This window comes from Mauremys reevesii, linkage group 16 (assembly GCF_016161935.1).
Source record: "Mauremys reevesii isolate NIE-2019 linkage group 16, ASM1616193v1, whole genome shotgun sequence".
NCBI lineage: Eukaryota > Metazoa > Chordata > Testudines > Geoemydidae > Mauremys > Mauremys reevesii.
In genome coordinates this window covers 33837434-33858072 of record NC_052638.1, presented here as the reverse complement: position 1 = coordinate 33858072, position 20639 = coordinate 33837434, and the positions used below count along the sequence as shown (strand labels likewise).

At 42.8% G+C, this 20639-nt stretch overlaps 1 protein-coding gene across 1 annotated transcript; it reads right to left on the bottom strand.

Moving 5' to 3' along the window:
* Positions 1 to 409: 409 nt before the first annotated feature.
* On the bottom strand, positions 410 to 18579 carry ATMIN (ATM interactor). The gene is made up of 4 exons (XM_039502664.1): positions 18127 to 18579; positions 12563 to 12688; positions 10867 to 11066; positions 410 to 9861 (listed from the first exon to the last, which is right to left on the bottom strand). Exons 1-4 carry the CDS (start codon positions 18355 to 18357, stop codon positions 8025 to 8027), a joined length of 2394 nt encoding a protein of 797 aa, XP_039358598.1. The 5' UTR covers positions 18358 to 18579; the 3' UTR covers positions 410 to 8024.
* Between the last annotated feature and the right edge of the window lie 2060 nt (positions 18580 to 20639).

Below are 20639 nucleotides of genomic sequence, written 5' to 3'. Positions count from 1 at the left end.
CCCAATATAACACAAATTTGGATATAACGCAGTAAAGCAGCACTCCGGTGGGGGGGGGGGGGCGCTGGGCTGCACGCTCCGGCGGATCAAAGCAAGTTCGATATAACACGGTTTCACCTATAACACGGCAAGATTTTTTGGCTCCCGAAGACAGCGTTATATCGGGGTAGAGGTGTACTTTAAAAAAGCTTCAGAGGTTTAGAGAACCACTGAAATTCCTGCAAATTTGCACCATGCATTCAGAAAAAGCATGGTCACTAACATACCCCCTGCCCCCACATATTTATCACCTAGTGTTTACAGAGAGCGTTATGAATGGAAGCCTGTTTGCAGTAGGTTTGTTGAAACACAAGCACAGCAGCATTTTTAAGCAAATCAAAGTGAGACTACAAAGGCCCACCTCAAAAAAGACATTTTGATGTACGTTTATTTGGAACAACAGAAATCTTCACGTGACGATTGTGTTGTCAAAATGACAAAGAGCATCCCCAAATTAGATTAAAGCAAAGGAAACTATAGAGAATTACTCTGCACAACTTTCATGATAAAAGATCATTTAAACATAATTTGGTTGACGTCAGTGTTGTAATTTCAGCACCAGATATTCCTTTAGTAAATTAAGAATGATTTACATTGACTGAACAAAGCATACCAATATTATCCACATCCGTGCTTTATTCAAGTACGTTCTACACCCGTAATTTTATATTAGATAACCTTTTAATTTAAAGCCTCAACCCGCCCAACACATATGCACCTAAAGTTAAGAATGTGAGCAGTACCACTGAAATACATTACATTATTCACGTGCTTAATGTTAAAAATGTACCAGAATATTGTCAGGACCAGGACCTAAAATAGCAAAAAACAGTCATTTTGTTAAGTTAGAAACATACTCTATTACCTTTTTATGCTATTTCAGAGTAACTACAGGTAATAATCTAGATGTACACGAGTAACAGCAGAATTTAGACTTAAAAAAGGCATGGCATGTGTGTACTTGGAGGTAACATTTTCAAGGGAAATTTATGAAAAAGTAATTTGGGAAAAAACAGATGTGGATCTGGAGTGGTTTATAGCTTGAACAAGTTCAGCGAGACCAGTTTTACAATCTTAGTTTCTTTAATCTGTTTAACTCTTAGCTGAATATAAATGCTTTATGCTGCTTTAGGATTTCAGATAACATCGAAGAGAAGAGTTTTTACACACCAGCTACTTCACTTTGTGTACATAAAAGCGTACATGTATATTTAAGAGAGTTAGATTTATTATCCTAGACTGCCAATTTCTGTCAGGCTGAAGAAACAAAAACTTCCCTGCAATTTAAACAATCAAATAATAGCTCAAATAAGTATTTACAAGTGTATACACATAAATGGATGCCTGCATATCTCCACAGTATAAACAAACATGCCTCCTCTCTGTTATCAGGGCTTAACGTAAACTTTTACCAATATATAATGACACCAATAAAAATGCAAGGCAACTCATTGTTAAATTTGACATATCTAGTTTTTCAGCTGTCTTTTTGCTTATATTTTCCAGTATATAAGAAAGGGGCTGCATCCTGAACTTGTTTATGTCTCCTTTGGATTAATGAATGAAAGTGCAATATGTTTAATTTGCATACAAGTGTCAGTATTCTTTCAGAAGCTAAAGCCAGTTTTTTGAAGTTGATGTATGCATATGTTCATGTCCAAATAACTACGTATGTGCATATGCCACTTCTCTGCCCAGGTGCATGCAAAATACCCTATTTACAATAAAAGCACCCAAATCCCTATGTATATAAGTTAGAAGTGTCTACAATTGCATTACTTCTCCATTTAAATGTTTTGTCCTTGGTGTTTCTCAGTAAATCTGCATGCCATGACGGTTATGTGGATGTATCCAAGAGACAACATAGACTAATCTCTGGATTGCTTTTACTATCCTTTGAAAAACTGGATGCTTTAGACAGACAAGGTAACATGCAACTTTATTTACAGCCAGCCAAGGAAAGTAGAGCACCTTCATCTTAACTCATCTTCAGAGCACAGTAAAATGATTGTGACAGACCAGGGAAGAATTAATCTCTGGCTGAGAGAAAATATTGTATGGTTGTCTAAAGGTCCGCTCCAAAAGCCCACTGAGAGCAACAGAGATACTATCTACTCCAGTGACTTTGGATCAGATCCTAGAGCATTTTAGGGTTTTTCATTTTCCTTTGAAGGATCAGGTAATGAGCATTGCCAGCAACAGAGTACTGGATTTGATTAACCAGTTGGCTGATTCATAATGGCAAATCCTACATTCAAGTTTCCCCTCCCCCAACAAACGGGTCATGAGATGCATGATTAGGTGACCAATCACAGCACATGTGAGTCTAGAATGGAAGTGGAGTTCAGAATGGTCTAACACAGGCGTAAGAGATCCAATAGTTGCAAGGATGAGAATTTGGATAAAGCAGGAAATGCAAGAAAATAGTGCAAGTATGACTATTTGGAAACAAGTTTGTATGGAGAGGCTATGGGGAAACCATAGGTGCCAAAAACAAAGTCTCCCTTTATTCACCAGCCAGCTGCCCATTACAGCCAACAAAAGGGTAGAGAAATGTCTAAGTCATTGTTAACAATACTGGAAATTTCCTGCCTAAAATCAATTTTGCAGACTGACACACTTAAGGTAGTTCAAATTATTTTGGAAGGGCAGTGCAAGAAAAATTGAAACTGAACAAAGAAAAAAAATAGTTTGGAAGAGTTAAATATTAACTGAAGATTTCAAATCAAGTTTTAATGCATTTGTTCAGTGCCTAGCACAATATGGCCAAATTTGGTGGCGACCTCTCTTGTCTAGTACAAGTGTTAATTAATAAATCCAGAACTAGGGATAACTTCCTTTAGTGTAAGCATTTTCCGGATTTCCAATGTAAATAATTTTCTATAATCAGAATGAACACATCACATTTGTTTAGACTGTAGGTAACTTTGGGACTCAAGTGACCCATGTCCATCAAAACAAGGTATATTTACTGTTAAATTGTTTTCATGCCACTGGATTTTATTTAACAGTTTCAAATTGTGGTAATACCATACTCACTTAAGGTAATACCCCAGTATCAAATGTTAATCCTGTGGGGGCTGGGAGGAATGGGGCCAAATTCAGCATCAAAGCCCTATTGTATTACTGTGCTCTGTAACGGCATATTTTAGAGAACTGAAATAAGACAACTGTTCACGGGAACCAGCAGTGTAAACTCATTTCTATTGAAAAAATGCTGCTGGTTTCCTTTAAGCCATAGTCACCGGTAACAGTGCATCCACAATTCACTCCTTTGTAAAAAGAGTTTTAGGCGTAAACCAAAGAAAGGATAACCTGCGGCTCAGCATCATGAGCCTGTGGGGTTGCTAGCTATTTTACTTGGGTGGCTAGTAGTGGGAAACTTACCTGCTGTAATTCCACTCTCTGAACGCATCACAGAAATTGATCCGCACTCTTCTGAGTTTTGGGCTGCTGGAACAAAACCTGAATTTCCAAAATGTGAAGTTGTGCAGGGCCGCTGAGTCCCCACAACATCTTCTCTTCCACAGAAGGTGGTATGTTCCACCTCTGTACAACACGCTTGCTCCCAGTTGCTGGTTCTTTTTGAGCAAGAGGTTGAAGCAATTACCTATGAGAACTTATGTATCTAACCGCTTCACTTTGAGATGTCAGTATAATCACTGCATCAGTTGGATGGCCACAGCCATCTATGCACTAAGAAATGCATTCTCTGGTTCTACAATAAAACAGTGGGAAAATACTTTTAAAACCAAAGCATAAACATTGCTACAAATAGTAACAAATTAGATGGATTCATCCAGCCATACTTTATCTGCCTCTCACAAGAATTGGATGAGTGAGAAGGAATCCAGTCATACATCTTCAGAGAATCAGAATTACATGCAAGTAATTTTCCCTTCTGGGTTCCTCCTTCTAGAGACCAAGAAACTTGAGGGGAGTTTCCACAAAGCAGCAGACTCACCAAATCCATGGAGAACTAGAATGGCAAAAGGCAGTTTTGTACACTCAGGACACTCCCCCATCTGAGAACGTCAGGGATATATATTAAATAGGGGACAAGGAGCATAGGGCATGCATTGCCAGGCAGGCATGCAGAAGGATTTGTTGTTTGCATTACACAATTTCAAGCAGGGGTACAGATGACCACCAGCTAAGCCTGTTGGCTTGATTATAGCACATTTAAGAAAGCAGGAAAAGCCAAAAGCTTCCCCAAGAAAAGACTGCTTTGACAAAGGAATATCCTGCAACAGAACAGTCACCTTCATCTAGCATATTGGTTAAGTCCTACATAGTAAAGAGGGAAACATTCTCAGTTTTGTGCTGGGAGCTGTGACCAGAAAGGACGGGCTATAGATCACTTCCATCAGGTCTCCAGAAACAAAAACTTCTACACAGATGAGTGACTGGTTAGTGTCAAACATATACCCAATACCTCCCCTCTTCCTGTGGGTAAGCAAGTGATCCTTTGCCTTTGCAAAACTAAAAGCAGGATCTTGGGTCCTTATTATTACTAGTGAACAAAATATGCTAAGGAGTTGCTCTGGGATCTATGCATGATTTTTAAAATGACCAACTAAGGATATACTTGAAGCGATATGCCGAGTGCTTAATCCAGCCGCCTCCTTTCTGCTGCAGCCAAAAGGGTTACTCCTTTAGTCAATAAAGTAACTGGACATACACCAGCTTAGTGAGAGGCAACACAAATTGAGGATAAGATACTCAAGTTTGAGAGAGAGAAGTCAAAAATCTAGAGCTCAATAATTGACCCTAGATTAGTAAACATGCCCCAAGGCTACCAAAGAATAGACCAGAGACTGCACTGAGCTCAAGTAGCCAACACACATCCCAAATACATCTACAAGTAGAGAATGTGTCTACCTAAAGGCAATTACCAATTGGACAGCACAGGAAGCTGCATAATTTGACTTAATAGAATTTGAATGAAGGTCTGGTGACCACAGTTAAGGGAGAGAGGCTCAGGCTTTATCATTTGTCTATATGAACTATGTATTTTGTTCTTTGAACTTCAGGCCTACTGGAATCATGTCTTATAGTACATCCAACCACAAGTACCAGAACACTATTGCAAAAATCAAAATTCAAGTTTCACTATGGTCTGAGCTGGTACCTGCCACCTTCTGGCAAACAGAACAAAGTGTCTGACGTTTCTCTCAGTTTATGAAGACTGCAGGACTCAAGGTCTCTGGACAGCTCAAATTGGGTACTCTGGTGCAACGCACAAACCTTATCTTCTCCAAGGCAGACACAGACAGGCAAACCTCTCCAACAAGTTGTTCTTGTGCCTGGGAATGGCTCCATGATACACTGTTGTCTATGTATCTGACTTCCTCATCTGGAGGAATCATGATGTCCAAAGCCCCAAGATACCTACAGACAATGCCTTACTGATTGGCACACTACAGCAGTGCCCCAAAATGCAACTCTGAAACACTGGCCTGAAGAGTGCACTGCAGAGCCATAGAAATTGGTGTGCCTGGGAGCTCAGGTATGCAATCCATCCACTGCACATCACACTAAGCTACCCCCATCACAGCAAAGTTTTGGAGTACTAAGACAAGTGATCATGCAGCAGTTGGTGTTGGGTAAAGGCAGTCTGAAATGCTCCGAGGCAAAGCAATTCAAGCCATGAAGAACTCCCCCACAGAGAAGCCATCAGCATCTCAAATTCACTTCCTCGGCACTAGTGCTGTGGGTGAACACCTGCCTAGTGCATCAGGGGGACATCTGGGCAATGCACCCGTACATAGTGTGAATTACTCCATAGTGTTGGTGCCAGGTATGCTAAGGGTGACCTCTTTGTACACAAACAGACCAATGCTCCAAGTCCCCTCAAAGATATCAACTGGCACACTAGTCAGAAATACACCAAGCCTCTGTTCCGAGGTACCACCATGTAGTGCTGACCCAGCATATTGGAAGTAGGAACAGCAAACGAGCTCTAGGGCTCCAAGATGTGCCTGTGTTGGGAGAGTATCACGGTAGGGCCCAGCTCTGCTGTGATCCAAGATTATCTGCTACTGCATCAAGCTCCAACGGCACAGCAAGCCCTGATCGATCAATGGTGCTGTCAGTGCCCTGCAAGTTCACCATACTCTGATGAAATGGGAAGGCAATCTAGGCCCCAAAATTACAAATTCCTCTGGTGTGCCGAGCTCTGACAACACACTAAGACAACAGATCTTACTCGTGTGTGCAGGTATTCTGACCCCACTGCAGTACTACAAACACCAATGGAACCGCAACCATCTGAATCCTGGAATTGCACTGCAATTGCCACTACTACTCAGGCTGCACCAAACCAAATCGCACTTTGAGTCTCCTACCAACACAGATAGAGGATTGCGCCTTTTACACGCTGATCTTCAGAGCTGTGCCCTTTCCATAAACTGGAGACAGGGGAGCATGGAATCAGATCCAAATATTTCTGGATGGCACACACAGGTGCTCTAAGGCAAGGCACAGCTGCTACCAGCCTTCCAGACTGACCTTCAAGGCAAAACTGGATGCTTCTGAAATAAAGTTACAGGAAAATACAAAAGTTAGCAACACCTCAGAAATGCTAAAAGAAAGAAAAAAAAAAAAGTGATGCAAGGCTGAAGACTGGAGCTCACAGCAAAAATTCACATCAGAATAACTGCCCCTCCATTGAAATACATGACTGTTGTAACTGATCAGTTAGGAGAAGACAGTAGAAATCTCCATACTTCGAGTATCATCAGCTTTTAACAGATAACTGCTGAAGGGGAATGCTTTACAGCGAAGCCAGGGGCAGGAGTGGCTGCTGAGCCCACTGTGCAGAGGAACAATGTACCTGCTGCTATACAGGGAAGTCAGCAGCCTCAAACACTCTGAGCTTTGGGAGTTCTACCTAGTCTTGTTCTGGAAGAGTAAGATTTAAGAGTAGTAATTTAGTCAACAGGCTATCAGAGAATTCAGTCGTTACAAGTCTAACAGTTTCTATGGTCTTTGGAAAGGTTCGTAGTTATAGTATAACCAATATACTATTCCTCAAATTAGCAAATAACTGTGCTATTGGTAGGTGAATTACAGTGTAACCTGATGATTTGTTCTGATCTTTCACTCAGACATTCTAATATTTAGAATTTTCTTGATTTTGTTTGCATCAGAACCAGGGTTTTTTGCAAATCACAGTTTCGGAACACAAATCCCTCCTTGAAAAGTCCAAAAATACTTTAGACCTGTAAGCTGTTTTATTACAGTATGTGCAGTGAAGTTACTGCATGATAACTTTAAGAGTTAAGTATCTCAAAAAGTTTTTATACCCCCTTAACACAACGCTGATTATACCAATTCAAAGAGAAGTAAAAACAAGTGTTGCTACTCACATTAGTCGCACTTTAAATTATATACGCAATAATCAGCAAATTTGTGTTCCAGGTTCATTTTTGGGACAACTGCTTGGAAACTACATCTACTAATAAATTCCTCAACATCCATTTTTGTACAGGACAGGTAAACCTTGCCATATTATAATCTTGTCAAATCTAAGACTTTAAAAAACAAAAAGCAGCTTATGCCAATAAGGGCTTTTTTGGTGAGCAAGATGTGTCAGAATTAGATAGGCCTACTTTTGCATCAAGACAGTAAACCTAGGTCTGAGCCAGAAGTATATAGGTATAGACAAATATAAAAGCCTGAACTGAGGTTCAATGGACATGTTGATATAGCTTTGTAACACAGATCAACAACGGTAGGCACCACGAGAACATTCACTTTAAAAGTTCAAACTTACATTAACAGGTTACAAACATGTATACATACTCTATGTTTAAGTTACATATACAACAGCTTAAGTACCTTATGCATGAAAAGGTTGTTTTAGACCAACTGCATATGGGCAACTACATTCATCGTAGGTAACTTGGTCAGTCCCTTCTCCCGCTCCCCACCCCAATAACTTAGTTTCAAACCACAAGGAAAACAATTTTATTAAGTAGCACTCAATGGCTTGTTCCAAACTTCTGACAAACCAAGGAACACAATTCCGCACAGGTCTGTGTTTCTACTGAACTGAACTGTGACTCCATTGTATTCCAGGCCAAGTCAGCCAGAAGAAAGTCATCCATAGCTGTCTGTGTCTCATTGCTGGTAAGAAATAGGCTTCCAAGGGTCTCAAAGCAGCTATCCATAGTCTGTGTTTCAGCACTATTCAGCTGGACTTTATTTTCTAGATTTTGACTAGGTATATTTTTAGCAGCAGAGGGTATTTCTGTCTGGGTTTCGGTATCAGATGAGTCAGTGCTCATGGAGAAGCTGGACTGCTTCAAAATACTTCCCAAAGGCAAATGGGTGCTACTGTCTAAGAAGGAATTTAAGTCTGTCTGTGTCTGGGTATCAAACATTTCCAAACCTAAGAAGCTGGAATTTCCTCTGCAGCTATAGGATTGAGTGGCACTGTCCAAAAAAAATAAGTCAGTCTGTGTTTCAATGTCCAGAGATTCCAAGACCGGCTCAGAGTTCAGGTTACCAAGTTCACTCTCCTCAGTTTGTGTTTGAATATTGGAAGCTGAAAAGAACTCTTCAATGTCAAAGTCTATTCCCGTGCTCTGTGTAGGGCCAGATGGCAGATGCGTATCAGCCCCAGAGCTAGTATCAGACAAAAGACCACGATTATCCAATGTCTGGCCAGACATGTTACCTGAAAAGATGTTTTCCAGATCACTTAGTAAGTCCATTGTCTGGGTTTGATTATCTGTCATATTTTGCTGTGGGAGTATATTAGTCTGTGTATTGAAGTTGATAATGGGTTCAGATTTTATTGTATCCTGACTCAGGGTCTTGCAGTTACTTCTTTGTAGTAATCTTTGATCCACGTTTGCAGCCATTAAATTGTTTTCTGGGAGCCCAATCTGGGTTGAAACATTGTAAGCTGAATGAACACTGTCAAAAATGTCATTGCACATTACAGCCTGGTCCATTTGTATTCTCCCATCAATAGAGTTTTGTGTTCTATTGGTTTGAGTCTCTCTAGACACACCACCTGACTGGAAACAAGCCTGAGCAAAAGCATCAGTCTGGGCAGCTATGGATGAAGTCAGTTTAGAACTGGGCAACAGTGTCTGAGTCTGAACACTAACCGGTAGCGAAACCTGTGAACTGAATGTCAGGTCTGTCTGAGAGCAAGAGGATACAGAAGAATCAGGAGTCCAGGCTGAAGCTGGCATAAAGTTTTGTGAAATGTAAGATAAGTCAGTTTGTACATTTATTGAAGAGATTTTATTCTTTTGACACATGCTTCCCAGCTCTTGTACTGCATTATTTGATGTTATCTTACCCAAATTGACTTGGACACTGGTGCTAATTGGTTCAACATCACCAGAATTTGCTGTTTTTGAAACAGGCACTGTGTCTTTAAATACAAGTGCTTCAGCCTCCAGTGCTGGTATCAGAATTCCTATAGACTGAGGTAATAAGTGAACAGTACTCATAACAGAGCCTTGATTATCAACAGCCACTACAACAGGTTTGACAGAGGAATCTGTTGCTGACACAAAAATAGGCAAGTGAGCAAACTGCATTACTGGAAGTTTAACCAAAGCTACTTTGGGCTTTGGCAAAAGCATCTTCGGTGTACACTTAGGCTGTGAGAGCGTTTGCTTACTGACATTAGAACTGCAGGAGCCTTCAAAGGAGGCCATTAGTTTCATTTCAGACGATTCCAAGTCCCGAGAGCAAGTACTACTGGTGCGTGCATTGATGAATGCTTCACTCGCTTTCTCTGCCAAGTGCTGATTGGAAACCTCAGTGCACATTTTCCTTTTCTTACTAGGTGGATCCCTGTAAACATGATACATTAAGAATTTATCTCACAGTTTAGAGACCAACAACAAAATCCTCCCTCCCAACTCTTTCAATCATGGCACTAGACCTTGTGGGAGTGGAGGTATAAGTTAAATCCTTCCGCAGGTCTGAATTGGCAGAAAAACTAATCCTGATCATGAGCTTTTCCTTATTAAAGTTAAAAAAAAAAAAAAAAAGAGAGAGAGAGAGAGAGAGAATGAGGAAAATGCTAAAAGAGTAACCTCAGTATTTTGGGTTATGGTGTTTAAGAAAACGTTCAAAGAGGTAGTTACAGTCTTATAGAAAATTGGAGCCTAGGTTTTCTAACCCTTGCATAATATGAATGCACAAGTATTCTAATCTTGTAGCATCTCACTCTGCAAAATACATAGTAGGATTCAGTAAATAGATTGCTTCATGCATGCACACTATTAGGAAGATTTATGCACCTTTTATAGATGGCAATTTTTCATACTTATCTTTTTATTAACTGCCAACCATTGTCTTACTAATGAAAGCAACTGACACATATGGTGCTGTATAAGTGTTAAGAGTAAAAATATTTAATTAACATTGCTTACTTCAGGCTACAGAACTATACTGGGTGTGCACATTCCCCATCCAAGAGCATTCCCTTTCTACTTTCATAGCACTGCAGGTCGCACAGTTTCAACAAGAATCAGTTGTAGTTCTAACAACAAATGCAATAAATGTCACCAGCAATAAGAGGACCACAGCTGGCAGCACTTCTTGTGCTAGACGCTAGAAGCTTGATCTTACATAGTACTGGACATGCAATTCCCATTGCCATCAATGAAGCTAGGACTGCTGCAAGTAATGGAAGGAAGCAGCAGCAAACTGCATTAGTGTTAGTGGGAGTTAACTGCATATAGGTAGGAGATCAACCAAAAGGAGTTAATTATGAGGCACATGTAGGAAGATGTCATAATACTTAATATAAAATAAATTAAATCACTTAATCAATAATAACTTCACTGTTACCTGTGCTCTGCAGGGATCTCATGGCCAGTTCTGTAAACATGAGACAGTAATGCTGTTCTGCTGGCATAAGGGCACCCACAAGTACACTGGAAAGTCTTGCCACAGTCTTCTATATGTCGTTTCAAGTCCCATTCCGTGCCATATGAGTTGCTACATTTATCACATTTGTGCTTCTTTTCAGCATGCATTTTCATAAAGTGCTAAAATTCACAGTGAAAGGTAGACAAGTTAACAATACAAAGGAATTGGTTAAGAGGTCATTTCTTTACCAGACAGATACAGTGTTAGCACATGCAAACAACTTAGGAGATATGCTAGTCTTGGAGAAGAGTGAAAAAACTATCTAATTAGAAACAGTTTTAAGAATTCAATAGAAATATTTAGGCATTTCACTGAAAAAAGATTTAAAAATTTAAATATTTTCTTGCACTGCTCGAGGCACAAACAATACAATACTATTCTAAAGCAGTGAGAACTACAGAATGAAGAGAAGTCTAGTTTCATTGTCCAAGTTAAGGTGAGGGCAAAAAGTAAACTATGAAAAGTTGCTTAAATTAATTTTAATAGTTTTAATTAGTTATTTGTACAAAAAAAGAGTAGTTTAAATATGATTTTACACCATCACCAACCTTCTAATTGATTTCCATTGTTTTACTTGGGAATAAGTCTTCATACAATACCAGAGAATGAACTTGTTGGCAATCTCATACACCTGGTCATTAATTTTACATCATCAATTCCCACAGCTTTTAGTTATAGATTAAATACTGCCACTTAACACTTACAGGGCCTCCTCCTGTACCACTGACATCAATGGGAGATTTGCCATTGACTTCAGTGGGCACAGGATCAAGCCCACAGTGCTTCTCATTCAAGGATCTTGCTGTTTATTAACATTATTTAAATAATCAAAATTCCCACCCTGAGAGAGGCACTCTCTCTCTCTCTTTCCCAAAAAAAAAGGACTAGAACAAAGAGGAGAGGTTAAGTGAGTTGTCCAAAGTTCCCAGAGCAAGTAAACAGAACCCTTTATTTATGGCCCTGTGTGCTAGCCACTAAACCACATCACTACCATCCTGGATCATGCAGCTGACTGACACTGAAAATGAGTCACAAATGTTGGCAGTTGGATTTTCAACAGAATTTAATACTTTTCATAAAGAATGCATAAGTGACTTTCTTAACAAGAGATAATCCTGATTAACATGCAACAGAAAGTCATCTGTGTACAGACGTCAACTCTTGAGACAAAAGTACAGGAGTTAGTCTTATTTCTTATCCATTTAAGATGGCTAATAATTTTAAACCAGCTTATTGCCCTTGGACTTTTTGTTATAACTGGACATTTATGGAAAAATGTTAACCACACGTCAACTCTTTGGAAAATTTGTATCTGAATGACCTTTTCTAAGTAGCTCATTTTTTAATCAGTTGTTTTTTTTTTAAATGAGAACATGCCAGTGCCTGTTAGACACAAAGGCCCAAGTCTTCCAAAGTGGATGTGCAAACTGCCATCTGCACACAAACTGGGGTTTCTCCACACACTTGTTCTGCAACTTGAGTATACACATTGGGGTGTCTGGCACGTGTGTTTGGATACAGGAAGGTATATGCACTCTTGAAGATTTGGCCCATGTTGTCCCCAGATTCCTCTTATACTATTACTCAAGGAAAAGTAGTCCAGAAAAAAAAATACCTGTTTTACAAGTGAAAATTGGGAAAATGGTCTGTTTGGTCCTCTAGGGCAGCCTTCAATAGGACAGCAGTAGAATTTCTGTGTAGTTTTCAAACCCTTCCTTATTGATGCATTTATTTTTCCATCCTGAAAAAGCACATTTTTATTAAAAGTTGGCAAATGGGTCTGTACTATTAATACAGTGTTCAGAATACAGATTAAACTTTGCTCAACATTTAGTTTACCAGCCTTGACATTCAAGCTGAAAACTCTTTGCTAAGTGAATTGGTAGATTATTCAGCTCAAATGGAATTGCTTATCTGTTCAGATACTATTTTGTGACTATACCAGCAGAACTCTTCAGGAATCACAACTGATGATCCGAGAGCAGTATACTATTATTTTACTTCCAAATATTAAATTCTCCCCACCATAGAGGAAATACTTTCAGAATCTAAACAATTTACACATGCTATTTCTTAACTTTTTAGAGTCCAAAATAAATGGAGCTCTACACTGCATTTCACTAAATATTTACAGTGTTCCAATACACTGTAGTTTTAATTTTTCAGAACTGTCTTATGCTTGGTGTTTCCAACCGGTAAGGTTTCTACTTTACAATTTATATTTGCCTGAAACAATCACACTCCATCAAAGTTGCTGAAGCAAGTAAAATTAAAGAACAAGAGTTCCATGTGCCACTTAATAAACTTTTTGTGTGTGCTTGTACACAGTCTAGATGTTCACGGAACTATACTACAGAACCAGAATACCAATAGGGACAGATTCTGCTTAGTTGTCTCTGGAAGAGACATCTCCCTTACCAAGGAAGATTCCCTCAGTCTCAACCACATTATTCTGCTTTCCACATATTTCAGCCACCTGTGCCTGGACACTTAGGGATAGTAGCAGGTTACTAGCTAAGAATGAATTTTGGACTACAATATTCAGCTGCACTTGAGCAAAACACAGTGCTGCTGGGAAGCATAAAGACAAAAGTAGCACCTCTTCTGTCCCTCCAGATCCTGGAGCTGGCTGGGGAGCCAAACTCCAGGCACTACAACCCTGGAGATCTCTCTCTGGTACCAATTTCTGCAGTGTGAAATTAGATTTAACTTGATCTGATGCCTCTTTTCACAGGGGCAGACTGCTAATCTGATGTTGGATCCAGGGATCAGCCGCATAAGGCCTCCCTGATGAAGGCACAGAGCCTCTGCTGCTTATCAATGCAAGCTCAAAGTGTGAAGGCCCTATAACAGAGCAGCAATCCAAGTAATGGTTTACCATCCCAGGCAGAATAGCAGGTACCCACATCTGTCTCCAGAACATAGACAGACACATCACAACACTGCTTAAATACACCCTTCTTACCGGAGACCTCAGAGCCCTGATAGACATATTAGTAAGAGCCAGAGAACCTTAGGGCCAAAATAAAAACCTACCAGTACAACAGGGCAACACCAGAAGTTGAGTTTTGGATTAAAAGACCCCAAGAAATCACCCTGGGAACAGAGAGAGAAGGTCTCTGCATCTGACCACAGAAATGCATAAACTGAGGTAGTTTGGGACCGCACAACATTTTCATAACATCTGCTTCAAACATCTTAAGTGAGAAGGGTGCTCATGCAGCTCTAACAGACATCGTTTTCCAGAAAGTTCCCACAGCATAGCATGAGGCGAATCCCACAAACAGGAATAAACAGATGCCACATTAATGAGCTCATTTTTGTCAAAGTGAAGCTTTAACGGCTGCCAAACCAAGATAAGTTATGTCTTCAATGAATGGAACATAATCAATGCTATACAAGTTTGTCAAGCAACTTATGTTTCTATGCATTCAAACCTGGTTTCTAGTAAAAGACATTTTGTTGCAAGATAGTTTTACTAATGCTACAAGTCCATACAATGAAGTTCAAAGAATCCAATGAATGCGATAGTCAACTCTCTCATTTCACCAAAAGAAAACCTGACAGATTCTTGAACTTTGTCAATTAAATGTGGGGCTTGGGATTTATCTTTGACCGCCCCTACCGAGTGGGGGCTTTGGCTTTGATCTCCCCAGCCAGGGCAGTGGGTCTTAGGTGGGCTCAGGCTTCGGTCCCCCACTCCTGGGGCCATGTAGTAAATTTTGTTGTCAGAAGGGGGTTGTGATGCAATAACATTTGAGAACCCCTGGTATGGTAGGTGCCTAAAGAAGCAGATAGTCACCTAGCAGAATTCTCAAAAGTGCCTAGACTCTCTAAGGTGCTTTTGATAATTCCACTAGGTGACCATCTGCTTTTATAGGCACTTAGTTAGCAAGTTGGACTTAACTGCTGAAAGGGTTTAGTAAGAGAGGTAAGCTGTAAAACAATGCTGAATATGGAAGAGGCAACTCTACATATATTGGTAAAAAGTTTCCTTAGCTGGGACTATGTGTATGTAGCTCTAAACTAAAGTATCATTCAGTCAGTCATGACCAGATAAAGTGTCATTAGAATCTGTATCTCCAAAAATCTAATCTCCATAGACACTATGTGTCTGAGCCACACCAGTGTTCCAATACTAGCCTGAGCTATTACCAAACGGAAAGTTGAGTACAAGGAATCTCATGAGTGTACCCGGCACTGTGATAACATTCTGAGAGCTATTACAGCAGTTTATGTGGAGAAAGAACACAGTGTATTTTCTTCCCTGATAGCAAACTTGGAACACAACAGTTAAATACTGCAGTAACTGTGGTTCAAAATGATGGCCCGCATGTATCCAGGAGTGCTGCATGCACTGCAAAGCACAAGCTCGGAATGTTTAGAAGAACAATGTCTGCTGAAACTGCGCACAAACCCTATGTATCCATTGTGTCCCTCAACCCCAGGACGCATCAGCCAATGCCACTCAATTCCTTCTAACTGCTTTTGAGACAAGATCCACATAGGCCAACTCGACCAATAATCAACAAATCTAACTGGCTATTTCACTAAGGGCTTGGCTACACTTGAAAGTTGCAGCGCTGGTGGAGGCTTTCCAGCGCTGCAATTAGTAACCGTCCACACCTGCAAGGCACATCCAGCACTGCAACTCCCTGGCTGCAGCGCTGGCTGTACACCTGGTCTGGTTGGGGTATAACGATTGCAGCGCTGGTGATCCAGCACTGCTCCTCAAGTGTGGACACACACCAGCGCTGTTATTGGCCTCCAGGGTATTAGCAGATATCCCAGAATGCTTTTATAAATTACTCTTTGTTTTGTTATGCAGCCTCTCTTTGTTTTGTTGTGAACTCGGTCCGGAGCTGCTTATAACACAGCTCCTGTTTGCTTTGATCAATCTGCACTGGCTGTGAACCATCAAATGAGATAATGAGGCAGGCAGGGAGTGAGTGTTTGCTTGACAGAGAAACAGCGGGGAGTCCGTTTGGATGCAGGCTGTTTGCAATTAAGAGTTAAGACTAAGGGTTCGCGAACATTTTCTGATTTTTCAAGGCAGGAAGCTAAACACATAGTGTTGGCTCCAAAAATCCACTCTCTCTCTCTCCCCCCACTCCCTGTCACCCCCCTCCCACCCCCCTCTTTTGAAAAGCACGTTGCTGCCACTTGAACGCTGGGATAGCTGCCCATAATGCATCACTCCCAACAGCGCTGCAGATGTGGCCACACACCAGCGCTGGTAGCTGTGAGTGTGGCCACACACCAGCACTGTCCCTACACTCCCAGCGCTGCAACTTTCAAGTGTAGCCAAGCCCTAAGAAAATATGAGGTTTTGGTGCCCAGGGAACCATATGTTTGTATTCCTGTAGCACAATGTGGCCAGGGCCTCCAGGCACCACAGCAATACAAATAATGAATAAAATGATGAATGATCTTTAGAAAGAAAAAACCCAAGCTACTCTTAACAGTATCTGTTATTCTTGAATCTTTTTTAAAATATACCACACACAAATACCACAGAGACAAACCAAACATTAAGTACGCATATACTGTTAAACAACTTTATATATTTCACACTGAAGGGTGTTTTAAACAAAAAAGCTGTTGCTAGAAAATGCATCATTCTCCCCATTGTAATAGAATAAACATGACACACTAATCTAGAACAGCCCATCAACACCTATATAAATCTTTACAGTACTCTTTGAACAACAGTGGCTTTAGAAACAATTGGACAGTTTACTGAGTTTCTAAAGAATGCTAACCCTTGCAGAGGGCCTCAAAACTGAGAATGGGAGCTCCCCATCTAGATGTTAGATAAATCAGAAGGCAAGAAGGACCCAGGGGATGCAGATGTAGTGCTGGTCAAATGGTAGGCAGTCAATGCTCAAGTACACACTTGGGGTCAGGTTGGGAGCATGGGTCAGTATGTAGACCTGGTGTGTATTACTTTCGGGCATGCTCAGGGCTGTGGGCACAAGAGGTGGCAGTCAATATCAGGACCAAGTGGATCTAGCTTAAGTGCAGACTCACGGACTTTGGTACTTGGAACCGATGGTCTTAGGTGCATACCAAGAGCTCCATAGGCGCCGACAATGTGGGTGCTCCAGGGCTGAAGCACCCACAGGGAAAAAAATAGTGGGTGCTCAGCTCCTCTCCCTCTCCTCCAGAGCCTGCCGCCCCCTGGCAGGCCCCACCGGTCAGTGCCTCCCGCCCACCACAATCAGCTGGAACTACGGGTAGGGAGGAGGGGAAGAGGAGTGGTGGCAGGGCGTACTCAGGGAATGGGTAGGTGTGTGAAGAGATGGGGCAGGGCCTTGGGGGAAGGGGTGGAGTGGGGGCAGGGCCCAGGGTGGAGCAGGGGTCAAACACCCCCACAGAAAGTGGAAAGTTGGTGCCTCTGAACAACTAGACATGGTGCGTGCTCAGAAGATCTCAAGGGGTGAGGAATAATGGGGACAAGCAGGGGTATCTGGCTCTACACTTGCTTACATCATGCATAGTGCTGGAGAGTTTGATTCCATGGCCTTGCTCAGGTGTATGCTAAAGGCCAGGAAGGTTTTTTGGACATGCATTTGTAGGAGGGAAGTTCAACATGTGGGCCTTCCTTGGGTTAGGGGATTTTTGAGGGGTGGATGGGAGGGCCTGGTTAGACTTGCTCAGGTGTATGTTCAGGAACAAACAAAATACAGGGTTCAGCACCTGGACCTGGAGAATCTTGCTCAGGAAGATGCTCATGGCAAGGGGGATTCGGTATCTGGACCCAGTGGACTGGGGGTTAGTACCTGGACCTGGTTGGGCTTGTTCAGATGCACACTCAGGGCTGGGGGTAGACAATATGAAGGGTTTAGTGTACATGGGCTCAGGTACCTGATCAGAATAGGGAAGGTTTGGTACTTGGACCCAGTGAGCCAGAGATGTGTTGATCTCTGGATCTGTACCTTGTTCAGGTGCTTCGGGGTGGGATAAAAGGGGTTAGGTATCCAGACCAGCTGAGTCTTGCTCAGAGCTGGGAGTGGGGAATATGGGGGTTTCGGTACCTGGTCCCAGCGGGCCAAGGGAGGTGGGTCTTGCCCAGGGGCACGCTCAGGGCAGGGGCGGGTGGGTACCCGGACGCGCGGGGACATGCCCAAGGCAGGGGAGGGTTGTAGCCAGGCCCGGCGGGCCGGGGAGGGGCAGTACCTGGACCCGGTGGGCCTTGCTCAGGTGCATGCTGAGGGCCGGGCTGTTGGGCAGGACCTTGCCGCAGCCGGGCACCGTGCACAGAATGTTGGTCCGCACGGCCCGGGACAGCTCCGTCACCGACGGCCGCACGAGCTCCCGCGGGGCAGGGCGCTCCGCGTCACGGGCCGAAGCCCGGGGCCACCCCGGCCCCGCTCCGGGCTCGGCTGCCGCAGCACCTGGCGCCGCCATGTTGTTTTCGGCCGCTTACAAACAAACCGGCCTAGCAGCAGCAGCAGCACTTCCGGGTGGGCGACGGAGGCAGCTCATCGTTAGTCATCTTGTCACTTGAATATTCATAAGGGGCGTGGCGGGGCTCGGCGATGGTCACGCCCCTTGGCCCTGGCTCCGCCCACAAATACTCCTTCGCTCCGCCCGGCATCGTCCAGCCTTCAGTTTTCCTTCGGCCGGGCCGGGCCGCCTCGTTCCCGACTAACCGTCACTCTCTTCTCGCGGGGGGGAGTGAGGGCTCCAGTTCAGGGTGCGGGCTCTGGGAGCAAGGGGTTCAGAGGGCAGGAGGAGATCAGGGCTGGGGCTGGCAGCTCCTGGAAGCAGCAGCACGTTTCCCCCCCCCTCCAGCTCCTATGCAGAGGTGCAGTCAGGCAGCTCCACGCACTGTCCCGTCCGCAGCACCACCCCCACAGCTCCTATTGGCTGCAGTTCCCAGCAGTGGTAACTGCAGATTTGGCACTTGGGGCGGAGGCAGTGCATGGTGCCCCTACATGTAGTTGCCAGCGTGGGGACATGCCACTGCTTCCTGCAGCTACAGCAGGCAGGGAGCCTGCCTTATCCCCTCTGTGCCATCAACTGGACTTTTAACCACTTGGTCAGCAGTACTGACCAGAGCCACCAGGGGCCCTTTTTGACCAGGCATTCCGGTAAAAAAACAGACACCTGGCAGCCCTAATCCTTGCTGTGTGGGTCATTGACCCAGTATGGCACCCTAACATCATCAGGCCCCAGCTTGAGGCAAGATTAAAACATCACCACACGGCAAGGCAGCAGGTTAACGAGAGTGCAGGCTAATGAGAGGTGATTAATGAGGTAGGGTTAAGAAGCCATGACACCATGAAGGCAATGAGTAATAGATTGTGACATGGACTAACTCGGTAGCATCAGCCAGTGGTTGCAGCATGAAGGGATGGCACAGTGTGACATCAAAACCAAAGCCATAACTAGGGTGGGGCAAGAACTGCTGGGGGCACAAAAATAGGGCAGCACAAGATCTAGACCAAAGTCCAGGGGTCTAGTTTGGAGAGGGGCATTGCAGGAGCAGAGGTGGTGGTCCAGAGCTGCTTCTGCTGGGTGGTCACTGCCTCTGCAGCTAGACGCTGCCTCCTGGGCCCTAGGGCCAGTCCCCTTCCCCTTCTATGTGTGCTGGGCACCCTATATGGCCACTATCCTGTTTTCTGTACAATGGGACAGGGTAAGGGGTGTGGGGGATACAAGGTAAGGAGAGTGGGGGGGGGGGGAGGAGGCTGGAGGGAAGGAAAGGGGATGGGATAGGGCAGGGGGAAAAGGATAGAGTGTTATACCAATATAATAAAAACCAGCAGGATCTTATTAAGAGGGATAAGGCAAAGATGCCACATTTATTGTAAATACCATAACAAAACAAAGAACAATGTTTTTCTACTTGTTTCTATTACTACTTATTCCTTACACACACACACACACACACATTCATTCACACAATCATTCATTCAGGTTCTGTATAGATGTTATAGTTACCAGCCTAGATGTTGCTCATGCCAAGTTACTGGCCAGGTATCTTGGTCATGAGGATGGAGCCGAGTCTGTGTCAGATGCAGCTGATGCTCCTGGAGGTTGGTATCAGAACCATAGACTCAAAGTCCTTATTCTTTAGAGTCCAGTTTTATAGGAATTTATTCCTATGTCAGTTCATGAGAGTTGCTTCATTTTGCTGTTGCTAAATCAATCAGCAGATGGCTGGCTCCATGTTAATAGGTGTTTTGTTTTTCCTTCCTTTGAGGTGTGGTGGGTCATCTGGTTGATCCCACTTGACACCTTCTTCAGCCAACACTGAATTCTTCAGACTGGTAACTCCCTAACCATTCATTTATTGTTTAAACTAGGCATGCATTCACATACATTCTCTATCTTAATCACATCTATTTCACTGTCTCATTACCTTTTGGGGTGTTATCAATTTAGGTGAGACTCCCTGTCTTTTAACAAGCAAAGATAAAGTGAGATGAAAACTTACAGAGGGTGGGGGTCTCTATCTATACACTATAACAGCTACTGTTTTGGCTTACTTAGAGATAATTAATGTTTAACAAGTTTTATACAAAGTATTTCTTTGAGCTTAACAAGTTTTATACCAAGTATCTCTTTGAGCAGGCTTTACACAGACACAGCTGGTGGCTTGCAGGTTAGAAGCTAAATGTTGGGAATCACAAATTTACTTCTAACATAAACCTTAAGTTAAAGTATTAATTAACAATAAATCA

Excerpts from the sequence above, each read along its gene's own strand:
- ATMIN (XM_039502664.1), bottom strand. The coding sequence starts at position 18,357 with ATGGCGGCGCCAGGTGCTGCGGCAGCCGAGCCCGGAGCGGGGCCGGGG. Across the intron at positions 12,689-18,126 it reads GCAAGGCCCACCGGGTCCAG|GATGGAAAAATAAATGCATC; the intron begins GTACTGCCCCTC and ends GTGCTTTTTCAG. Across the intron at positions 9,862-10,866 it reads GAGATCCCTGCAGAGCACAG|GGATCCACCTAGTAAGAAAA; the intron begins GTAACAGTGAAG and ends TCATGTTTACAG.